Here is a 12247-nt window from a genome sequence, read left to right as displayed (position 1 = left end):
CCTAAAGAAAACCACCACTGCATCTGTAGCTGTTTGCCTCTGGCTTTCAGTTGTTGTTACTTAAGTAGTTGCAAATTTATCTACTTTTCCAGACAAATAATTAGAGGGTGACTAATATAGCTGATCTGAAAATAGAAACTCCTAGGCTTTAATCCCAGTGTTCACAATGCCCAAGGTGAGTCTTGTACCTATTTCACATCCATTGTCACTTCATAAAATAGAAATACTTCTCTTCTGTATGTTGTGAGAAGTGGTCGATGTACTGTAATGGAGACTCCCTTTTTGAAGTTGTTAAAAACGATTGTTGAAAAGGGCAATGCTCTCTCCCAGCTGCAAAAGAAATTTGGAAGTGATACTCGTCACTGTTAAGGAGATTTTAGTAAATCAGATGTTTCAGTTCCATACATGTTTTTCAGAATTTATTTGTGCTTGCATGAAGTAAGTGAATGAAAAATTGCCTGTGACATGTAAGCCTTAACTTCTCTTTCAAGAGCTGTTAATATACGGTCGCCCCATATATGTCACTCTGATAGCCAGAAGATCAAGCAAATTTGCTGGAACACGTTTTCTGAAACGAGGAGCAAACTGTGAGGTAAATGGCATGTGATTTTAGGGGTTCGAATCTGCCTGCCCCCCCCAACAATGTGAAAACTTGAGCTTGACTGACTGGAGAACTGAAATATTTTGGAGGGTTGTTAGGGTTTTGGCTCTATATTATGCTATTAGATAATGTTATGACAGCTATCATTACATTTTTAATTGAGATAATAAAGCTGTTCTTAGAATAGTAAGTTTTAACTGGCTGTTCTTTTTACACTTAGAGATAATGTTATTTCCCAAACAAAGGAGAAAAAAAAAAAACACAACAAACTGATAATATGCACTTAGGGACAAATGGGAATTTAGCTTTCAGTAGAGTTCTCACTACTATGATTTGGTGTCTTACAGTTTAATTGTACTCTGTTTGTAATCATCAGTTCTCTATAATACATGTGGCTCTGAAGTGTGATGTCAAGGTCATGTGTATTTCTGTTTGGTTTAGGGAGATGTTGCTAATGAAGTGGAAACTGAACAAATACTTTATGATGCTTCAGTTATGTCATTTTCTGCGGGGAGTTACTCTTCCTACGTTCAGGTTCGAGGATCTGTCCCTCTGTACTGGTCTCAAGATATTTCAACTATGATGCCTAAGCCACCCATAACATGTATGTACAAATTTTTCTTTGTGATAGCTTATGGTTAGCGCTGTGTCCTAAAGGAACACCTGAGAGAGCAAGTGAAAACTGAATTTGCAAAAATGAATGAATTGTCTATGCATTTGTTCTTTGGGAAGCCATAATTTAAGGTTAATCAATGTTCTTTATTATAAACACCATGGCATACAAACATTCAACCATATAAAAAGCTGCATTTTATGAAATGGAATAGAAAAAAAATCTCAATCTTGGGCTTCATGTTCAGAAATGGAATAGAAAATAAAACTTCTGTTTGAAGACGTCAGCTTTCTTTGTGCTTAGTTTGTATACAAAGTTGGCTATGTTTATCTTAGTATTGTGGGAAAAATTTTGAACCTGTTGAAAATGGTGGAAAAGGTCAGGGCGAAGTTTAATGTGGCCAGAATAATTTCTCTTTCTAAGCATCTCATGGAAGTTTTGGTTAAAAAGTTGCTTCCAGCTTGGAAAAGGGAAGATTATTTTTCTTTTTAACAGCTTTCACATGAAAAGAGGGGAAAGTATGTAATTGTATCGTTACTATTAGAGAATTCGTATGTATTTTGTGAACAGTACTTTTAAGGGAAAATTATTTAAGTAACTCTACAGCTTGCTTAATATTGTCCTGAATATATGTATTTGTTGCAGTGGACCAGGCAGATCCTTTTGCACATGTCGCTGCTCTTCACTTTGACCAAATGCTTCAGAGGTTTGGCTCTCCCATTATTATTTTGAATCTTGTGAAGGTACAATATTTTGAAAATGTTCTAATTGCTTTCTAATTTTTGATATTATGCTTGTTTCTGTAGAGTCTCTGTGTAATTTTGGTTGTATTCTGAACTAATACTAGCTTGTAAATGGCATATATTCTTCATAAATCTTGTCCTACGTGATATAGTATACAAGTCTTTAACTGCTTCCACTACCGCCCTTCAAAAAAAGAAGTTTCCCAGTAACTTACAGTAACTTTTCACTGTTGTTTTCAGGTTTTTGCTATTACCCCTTAGATGTGAGTAAATCCAAATAAATTTACCACTAGGTTTAATTTAGCACTTAAAAAATACTGAAATAGTGTGATTCCACGTAAAGTGAGGTTTGTAGGCTTCTTGACACAGATGACTGAGTTATTTCAAATATTATGATAGAGACTCATCTTCTGGTATTTGCTCCGTCTGGTAATGAGGGGCAGAGAAAACTGAAGCATCGGATGCTACCTAACGGGCAGTGCCATTGGCAGCAGGGCTGGACTAATGTGGGGAGCTTCATGATTAATTCAGTTTTCTGCTCTGTGAGAGGCTGTGGTGCAAAGCCTGGATTCTGGGTGGCTCTGTAATTTTGGTTATTACATCTTGTATTTGTAGAGGCTTTTTTTTTTTTCCCCCCCCCCTCTGTTTTGATCCAGCCATTTTCTGTGGTGGTGTCTGTGTCCACATTTGAATTTAATATATTGATTTATTTTGGTTGAATCATATCTTTTTTTCTTTTTAGTCTTTAAAAAAAAAATCATCAAATTTATCACGTTGTAGAGCTGTATTCAGTAGAAAACAGGATCTTTTATGTGCATTGTAGGATCCATTCCTAGTATAAAAGAAAATAGGGAAAATACAAAAGGAAGTATTTTTAAAACTCTTGAGTTGTAATAAACGACTACTAGATAAGCTATTTTCTATTTCTAGAAGCTTTCCTGTGTAGGAGTGCTTTTGAGACTGTCTGAGAGTCTGTGGAATCAACTTAGGATAGCATTTGTTGACAAGAAGATGATTTTATCTCTTGCAGCCATAGCTCTCAAAAGCCATTGTTACAGTGTGAGTCTAGGCTCACATGACTTTGACACGTGAATCATTATATGCTTTTATTCACAGGGCTTTTGGTACAGTGACTGAAAATGCATCTCTTTCTTTCCCCTCTCTGTAGTTGCTAGATATTAAGAGACTAAAATTCATGTTACTTTATTACTTTATGTACTGCTTAAAAAAAAAAAAGCAAAGGGGGGAAGCTGCTTTTACACAAATGCTAAATATTTCTATCTCCAGTACTTTTTATTACTTTATTTCTTAAATGTTGATGAAATAAAAATCTACGTCTTCCTGTATCTGTCTATCCTAGAAACTTGTTAACTAATAACAAATGTATTAGGCTTCTTTTGGGTTTGTTTATTTAGGACTGCTACTATACATTTAAAACGGTTTCTATAACATAGATTCAGTATAGCTTTTAGTTTGGACGAAGCTGAAAGCCATACTAATATATAGAGTGCCAAAATATACAGTATATTCAGAGAATGGCAACATAATTCTGATTTTTTAAAGTTATTGCAAAGCTGCGAGGTAGGAGCTGTTGTTCCCCATCTCCTGTCAGTAGTGGAGAATAATTTGCCTGGGTCCTCTTGTACCCCAGAACTGAATGAGATGCTTTCCTTTCTGCCTGCCTTGTTCCTTCTCTTCTGTCTTTATCCATTTCCTCTGTGTTACCACTTTTGTTTTCCTGTGCTCTTCTTGGGTTTTATAGGGTTCCATTTTTTCAGCCAATGGTTATGCACGGTTGAAACAGGTGACTTTTACTACTAATACAAATCAATTGTTAAAAGCTCAGAATGTTTAGATTATTCTGTCTCTTCTGTTCTTAATTTAATTGTACTAGTTATGAAGAACCACCTACTGTTGTTACAGCTTCCACTTTTAATTTCTTTTATGTATACATACAGGTATACGCGTATGTATACTGGTTATGTACATTTGTTAATGAAAATTGTAATGTTAACTTCTTTTTCTTTTTGCTAAAGGAACGTGAAAAAAGAAAGCACGAAAGAATTCTTAGTGAAGAACTTGTTGCTGCTGTGACATATCTCAACCAGTTTTTACCCCCAGAGCATGCAATTATATACATACCCTGGGATATGGCCAAATACACAAAAAGGTAGAAAAAATCCTTCTTTGTACTAGTGCTCTTAGCGACAAAACTCTATGCTACTGACTGTGTCACTTTTCAGTTGAATGTACCTTAGGTATGATGGGAGAATTTTATTAAGATCTATGGCAGAATAAAACCTCAGCTTTTTGAAGGATTTTTAATGTTTTCTGTGGTTTCTTACTGAAGTGGAGCAAGGCCTGAAAACTTTGAAATTCTATGCAAAGGAAGATTTTTAGATAAAAGCTTCAAAAAACCTATCAACATTCACTTTTTATTTTGAATTAGTCAAAATACTGCATTTTGTCAGGTGTTCTATTTCAGTCATTGAATTTATTGAGTTACAAAATTTTGGAAAACATGGAGTTTCATATCAATCTTTTCCATTTCCTCTTCCAAAAGGAAATGAAGGCTTTCATTTCAATGCTATCAAACATTTAGATTATTAGAAGCCTGTATCTTAGAAAGGCAAATATATTCTGTAACATTTTATTCTGTAATTTTGGACAATAGAATGCTGTACCAGAATCATGTGAACAGGAGGAATGTTTTCTTAAACGTAGAAATATTTACAGGGCACAAACATTTGAAATCTATAGGTACAGATTGCTATTCTTGAGTAACACAGAACTCGGTCGTAAAGTTCTCTGATTGCATATGTCTACTGTATCTTATAATGCCAGAAGTTCTACAAGAATGATAAAATTTGTTGGATCAGCTCTCAGATATCTGTTACTATATCAGTCTGGGCAAAACAATGGAAATACTGGTATGGCTCAAAGGACAGGAATATAATTAATGTTTGCAGATTAAAATTTTATGAAAAAATCTTTGGGAAACAATCCTTATTCGCTATTTGAGATTACAAATTGGTTGATGTGGTTGGTCCTGTAGGTGTGAAACCGTTACTTTAAAGTTTGACATGGTTTCACACTACTTTTTTATTCTAAAATGGCATTGTGTGCAGCTAGGTGTATATGTGATTGTGTTATGATTAAATAGCAAATCTCAAAATAAGGCTAAATTTCCTTTCAGAAGATACGCTAGATGCAAGTTCTTGGGTTTCGTGTGGATTCATGCTGACAAAGCTTAGTGATCTGTCCTATATGGGAATCAAAGGATTGCCCTTCTGGCTTTAAGCTTGGGGTGTATTTATATATGTATCTACCCTAGTACAGATATAAAAAATACCTGAGGACTTTGAACAAGATTATTTATGCAAGCAAGAGAGATTTAAGAATGGATGATAAGGTATATGTCTGCCTAAAGAATTGAGTTTCAGGAATACTGAAAATGTGTTTTCTTTAACATGTAGTTTTGAAGTAAGTTTACTGGAAAGTAGTACTGGTGGAAATGTTCCAAAATACTACTTCCATCTCAGTATAAGCAATCTTTAAAAAAGAAATAATTATTTTTGTTGCTTGAAATGTAAACATGGTAATAAAAATTTTGAAAATTAAATTACAAGTAAACAGAAGTTAGAGTCCCCAACAATGAACAGATGGGTGCCCTGATCTGAGACGGAAGTCCAGGACAGCATGAAGGCCACACACAGAAACAAACGTTACTGAACAAAAGAGCACCTTGCAAACGAAATGAGGGAATGTGATTTAGCATAATCACATTCCTTTTCTGCTTCATTCTTACTTTGTGAATCACAGAAAGTTTGGTAGAGGAAAATTAGTGTGATATAAAAGTCAAGGAGTTTTAGATCTTTTTGAAGTCTTCCACTTCGATTTAATGTAATATGTTTTATTAAAAAGTAAACAAAAATTGCTCAGATATGATCAGTATCTGTTTCCTAAGTCTGTAAAATCGAAGAAAACTATAGACATAATTACTGTTGCATAAGTAAAGTTGTGATGTGAATCTTCCTTTAAATAATTTTTGTTATAAAAAGGCTCCAAGGAGTGAAAATTTTTTTAGTATTAATGCACCTTGACTGTATTTTTTTTTCTTTCCTCAGCAAACTTTGCAATGTCCTTGATAGACTGAATGTGATTGCAGAAAGTGTAGTAAAGAAGACTGGATTTTTTGTAAATCGGCCTGATTCCTACTGCAGTATCTTGCGGCCAGATGAGAAGTACGTATAATTTAATTAATGCATAATGAATAACATCTATTCCCTGGAGAGTTGTCTGGGATTTCTAAGTCTATTACATTATTTCTTATTTTAAGGCTTAAATTGATATGAAAAAATATAATTTGTTATTAAGTAATGACTAAAAGGATTGCAGTCAGAGGCACGTGCTAAGAAATGCTAACACACTGAAAGACTGCAGTTATGCTGCTGCTCTTCTACTTAGAATGAATTCTTACTTCAGACCATTATTTGTAACTTGTAATCTGTGCCATGTGTGTTTATATAAAGTTTAGGCTTTTTTTGGTTTTTTTTTACCTTAACCAAGGGAATCCTAAATTTGGGATAAACTTAGCAAAGCAAACAACATTTGGAATTTAATAAGTGACTTCTTTTGAGATGTGCTAATAAGATAACTATCATCTAAGTGTTACTGAGTCTGGTGTTTTGCAATGGATTTTATGGTATATTCATACATACAAAAATTAGAACTTTCTTAAAAAATATAAATGTATTTGCTTAGACTACTACAGAGGTACAGTGAATTGTCTCAAATCCCTGAAAATCCAAAAGTAAAATAACTTCCACATTAGAAGTTCAATAAGTTTTTGATTCAAGTTTTCATGTTAGGGATGTTACTTGAAAATACTCAGTAGTTCAGGGACGTAAGTCCTCCTCTACCTCAAAATGTTATTAATTTCTGATTCATGTTCTCTGACTCTGGAGTGCAATTAAGGCCTATACAGAATTGCAAGACCTGGACAATATGTACGTATCCGGCATGTATGCCTGGAGTTGGTATGAAGGAGAGATTTAAATTAACCAGCTTGTGCTACAGTGTAAGTTATGCCTCTACCATCCAGTTGTTTGCTTTGTGCCTACTTGAATTTTTGTGCACTCAAGACCTGATGTAGCAACACTTGCATTGCTCGTACTTCATTTTATGGGGAGCAAAGGAAATATTTTGTATGGCTTTGGAATGTTTCTGCTTTGGAATATTTCTAGTTTAAGTCTAGATACTTTTTTTTTTTTCAATGTGATTTAAATACATCTTACTGCCGCGTAGAGCTTTCACTGCTTTCTATTATTCAGGGATATTAGTCTTGCTTTGTGGCAGGTTTTTAATTATCACTCTTTTTCACTGAGCCAATCAATCCATAGTATGATCTGTTATTTTTTTAAAATATTTTGTAAATCATTCTGTTTTGTTTCTCTTTCAGGTGGAATGAACTGGGAGGTTGCGTTGTTTCCACTGGTCGCTTGCAGGTACTAAAATATACTTTATTAATTCATAGTTACAGAGATGTAGATCAGCACTCCCAAACCACCAGTGAACCGTTTCACTTAAATACCTGATCGGTGATTCACAGAGTGTTCTTAAATTAATATTTGTAGTGAACAGCATTATTGTTGTCCATCCCAGAAATCCAATTCAGAAATAGGGCTTAAAGTTCTTGCGTGGTACCAGAAAACCTTATGCTGTTGAAATTGTATTTCTGCTGGAGGTAGTCTGAGAAATGCTCATATTTTAAACTAGAAATGCTCATATTTTAAACTAGTTTCCATTACTAGTCTGTAATGTTACCAGTGCAGTGAAAGTTTAAACCAGCAGCATTTTGGCAAACTACATAATATAATGTTATACAGAAGAGGTGAGGAATAAACATACTTAAATGTGGTGACATCATCACTAAAAGAAAATAAAGCTAGAAACACTGCTTTCTTTAAGGTCAGAAAAGTTCTGACTAAACTGTAAACTGTACAGTACCAGATCTATACCTGAATGTTATGATTACGTACTCTGACCGCAGGGTGTATTCTGAAGATGCATTAGTTGCTTTTGACTTGCCATTCATAATTTTGTAGCTCACGTAACTTAGAAAGCATGTGACCATTCCTTTACTAGCTGATCACTGGGATATGTTTGAGGGCAGAGAAACAGCAGAGTAGATAGAATTTGATCTATTTTAAAATAAAACATATCAACACTAGTTAGATTTTTTTTTTTAATGTTTAAACCTTTAATGTGTAAACCTTTAATGTCTTAAAGGTTTACCTGTATTAGGGGAATGATTATTTTATCTATCTTTCAACTTTAATCATTTGAAGTAGTCACCACTGGCATACATGTAAGCATTTGGATCACAGTTCATCTCGGAATGGACATCTTGTGAGTCACACTCAAAAAATGCTTTATTAAGGCAATAAAAGTTTAGTTGACTAGCTTGCGTGTAGCCGTATATATTTAAGCAGAAGAATCCTCCATGCTGTTATATTAAAATGTTTCTTGCAGCTGTTCATAAAATAACTTTGTGTGCATTATGGAATTGGAGCATGGTGGTACAAGCAGCATAAAAGAATATGTGCATGACTGACCTTCAACAAAATGTTCATGTGTGTTGCTCCAGATATGGAAAGCTTAAAATACAAGCACCATCACAGTAGAACCACAGCATGTTAGAAATGTGCTTTATTTTTTGCAGTAGTTACAGCATACTTGAAAGTAAGACCTTCTTCGCTGAAATAACATTGCTTTTCTTTTTAAGGTAAATCTTTAGGGCTGTTTGTGAGTTGAAGGAGGGATGCAGTTTGCGTGATGATAGAAACTAGAATATTTTGAAAGCAGTCATTAGAGCAGTCTGATGTACCTTGCTAGAGATGAATTGCTTTTTAACATTTTTTTTTAGAAATGTCTTTCCACAAATTTTTGTGAACTGATATAATTTGAGATTTGACAAGTCTTGGATAGTAGGAAAAAAGTAATAATCATGAGTGTAGTAATTTGTTAATTAAGAAAAATCTTATTTGGATTGCTTTACCAGACTGGAGTTCTCCGAACCAATTGTGTGGACTGTTTAGATCGCACTAACACAGCCCAATTTATGGTGGGAAAATGTGCTTTGGCGTACCAACTCTATTCTTTGGGATTGATTGATAAACCAAATTTACAGTTTGATACGGATGCTGTTAGGTAAGATATATTAATAAAGTGTGTCATGGTTTTATTTTTTAATTTTGTGTCAAGAGATTTGGGGAAATTATATCTATGTAGAAGAAAAGTGCAATTCTTTTTATTGGAATGGTTTAATAACGTTTATTCATCCAAGTTTAAAAAAATCTTCCATACTTTAAATCTTGAGAAAATCCAGTCACGCTGAAAATTTGCTCTTCTGGAAAAGTGTGCTCATCAGGCTTCTTACAAGATAACTGCTTGTCTTCATTCTCTTTGTATGCCTAAACTTGAAGATAAGAGTTTTTCCTTCTAAATAAATGTAATAAAAAACCCGCCCCAGTCTTTTACATGTTTTTCACTTTCTTGAGGCAAAATGCTGAAGAAAAATGAAAACTGCAATAAGTACATGCTTTTATGGAGAACGTGAAACTGATATTTGTATAGAAGTACATCTTACCTTCCTATTTCCTACTTTTCCTTTGGAAAAAAAATTGTACTTTTTGATTTATTGAAGAACAGTTTTCAGCAAAGTTGTTCTTTCAAATCAAGTGTCAATAATACTTATTCAAGCATCCTCATGCTTCAGAAATTAATATAAAACTCCTTAAGGTGCTGTGTTTTTATTCCTTAAAGCTGTTGTGTGCATGACTGTGAAACTTAGGGCTTCATTGCTGGTTTTAACTAGTGGTTTGATAGTTTTAGAACGTGGAGACTTAACTCGTATTTCAGAAAAGACAAAGTACTCAGTCTCCCCTCCTCTTTACTTGAGATACACCTTCAGCTCCTCTTCTTTCTCCCGTTAGCTTCCAGCACTTGCCTGGTGCCAGGAGCTGGTATGTGCCACAGAAAACCTCACTTGCACCGTGTTGGCTCACTGTGCAAGCGATTGCTCCTGGTCTTGGCCTGATGGCCAGGGAGAGCACGCGCTGGCTGGCTTCCTCGGTGTAGGAATGTAGTAGTAATGCCTCCCATCCACCGTGCCCCAGCTGCTTGGGGCTGCATGCTGCTCTGGGAACAAGCAATGCCTGCTGGAAATACTTTTTGCTGTGTGGCCTCCTGGGGACTGCACAATCGGGACTCTTGGGTTCTGACTAGAGGGACTCTCATATCCACTCTTTGTGGTATCCTCTACAGCTCCACTTATTTCAGCACCTCAGCCTGCATTTTACTATCATTCATTAGGCTTCACTGCCTCCCCTTTTCCCACTCCTATTTTGGGAACCTGAATTTCCTCTGTTGCTCCTGATGCAGTAGTCCCATGTTTCCTGTCTATCTTCTCTCCCTCCTGTTTCCTCTCTATGCCCCAACCACCCAAATTTCCATCTCTTACCATCATCTCTTAAGATTATAGTAGTTGCTTTGTCTCTAATTTTCCTGATACCTTATTTCTCATTTATCTCTCTGAAATGTAGCTATTAGCCTGGCACGAAAGGTTACTTTTATCTGGCCACATTTGACTTATTTTTTTTTTCTTCTCCATTGCACTAGATATATGCCTGTCTGAAACAGGTTTTGCCATCTGTTAAGACTTGTTTCTGAATTACTGTATTCAGAATAATTTAAAAATTCTGCTCTATAATGCAACAATTCTGAAGACAGCTATACTGCCTCTCCATTGTGCAGTCTTTAACTTTGACCTCCCTGCATTGTGTCATATCGAGCATCTGGTTTTGGAAAGTTATGCTAACGTCATTCCCAGCGGTCTTGACAGAAAACATAGCCTTGAGCTATTGATGTGTTCTGTGCTGTTTAGTGTATTTACAATATCTCAGTTTGTGAGGGTATACAGTTTGTTTTCTCCCTACGGACTAGCAGGACATGTTAATCTTCTCCCTAAATCTACACAAGTGCATATTCTGTAGTGTGAATGCATCCTGATATATTATAAATTAGTGGAAATCTTATAGTCTAATCCTTCTTAGTAATTATTATACTGAATAAAATTTCCACATATTTATGTGAATAAAGAATAGAGACATAGCTTTACATTTCAGTGTTTGTCAGTTAATAGCAGCTTTTAATGAAATACCTGTTTTTGTAAACTGCCAGAAGTACTTAGAAGAACATGTATTGCTTGTTAAACAGAAAAACTTTATTATTACAATAATTTATTATTTTTTTCTCTTATCAAACTGCTGAAAAGAGTTTTTTAGATTACACATTTTGCTTTTCCTTCAGATTATTTGAAGAATTATATGAAGATCATGGAGACACACTTTCTCTGCAATATGGAGGTTCTCAGCTTGTGCACAGAGTAAAAACCTATAGAAAGATAGCTCCATGGACTCAGCATTCCAAAGATATTATGCAAACACTCTCAAGATATTACAGTAATGCTTTCTCAGGTAAATTTAATTTTGAGTGCTTTCTTTTAAGTCATTATTTAAAAAGCATCTTTCTTGTGATATTTCAGTAATCCATACTGTGATTCTATGACAGAGATCCTCTATACTATGATTTACAAATAATTCAGAAAAATCTGATAGATATCAAATGGGTATCCTGGTTTGATAACGTATTTATTTCCCATGCAAATGCATGTTGTAGCATGCAGCCTTATTTCATAAAAGTTAATGAACTGATGTAAGAAGTATTTAGAAAATGTACGCGTGTAGCACTGAAACTGCCAGTGGCGTTGGTAGATCAGTAGTGAAGCACGTAGCTGTTACAGAGCTGTTAAAGTGGTGCACAGAACGGCTTCAGCAAATATAAGGAAACTAGTAAATCTAAATCTAAACACAAGTAGAAAGCTTCAAGTGGCATATTTCTTGTGATGTTTCTGGGGACTTCAAATAAAAAGCAAGCTCTGATGCGTGTAGTTGTTTTGTATGAACAGAAGCTACTCTGTTAAATCTATGGTAGAAAAGGCAAAATTAAATTAAAAAGCAAGATCCACCAAGTAAACAAACTATTTTTTGCATTAAATAGGTTGTAAAATGCTAGCTTACTCATTTACTAGCTCATGTCAGTCACTGATACTGTTCTACTTTGTTCTGGACAACATTGTAAAGAGAAAAACTTTGAAAAAAGCTGAACCATACCTTATGCAAGATAACTGAAAAAAGTAATGGTTGGTGTTTTTAGAAGTCATGAGAA

At 34.8% G+C, this 12247-nt stretch overlaps 1 protein-coding gene across 1 annotated transcript in view; it reads left to right on the top strand.

The window, feature by feature from the left end:
* FIG4 (FIG4 phosphoinositide 5-phosphatase) overlaps positions 1-12247 on the top strand; it is a 79594-nt gene that overhangs the window by 23467 nt on the left and 43880 nt on the right. Inside the window, exons 8-15 of the mRNA XM_086608120.1 lie at positions 492-592; positions 1043-1205; positions 1860-1957; positions 3994-4127; positions 6085-6201; positions 7419-7464; positions 9021-9169; positions 11330-11496. Of these exons, the coding sequence (XP_086464246.1) occupies positions 492-592; positions 1043-1205; positions 1860-1957; positions 3994-4127; positions 6085-6201; positions 7419-7464; positions 9021-9169; positions 11330-11496 (975 nt within the window). The remainder of the gene's footprint in view (positions 1-491; positions 593-1042; positions 1206-1859; positions 1958-3993; positions 4128-6084; positions 6202-7418; positions 7465-9020; positions 9170-11329; positions 11497-12247) is intronic.

This window comes from Tauraco erythrolophus, chromosome 2, assembly GCF_009769465.1.
Source record: "Tauraco erythrolophus isolate bTauEry1 chromosome 2, bTauEry1.pri, whole genome shotgun sequence".
In the NCBI taxonomy this organism is placed as follows: Eukaryota; Metazoa; Chordata; class Aves; order Musophagiformes; family Musophagidae; genus Tauraco; species Tauraco erythrolophus.
This window is presented reverse-complemented; position numbering and strand designations above follow the sequence as displayed.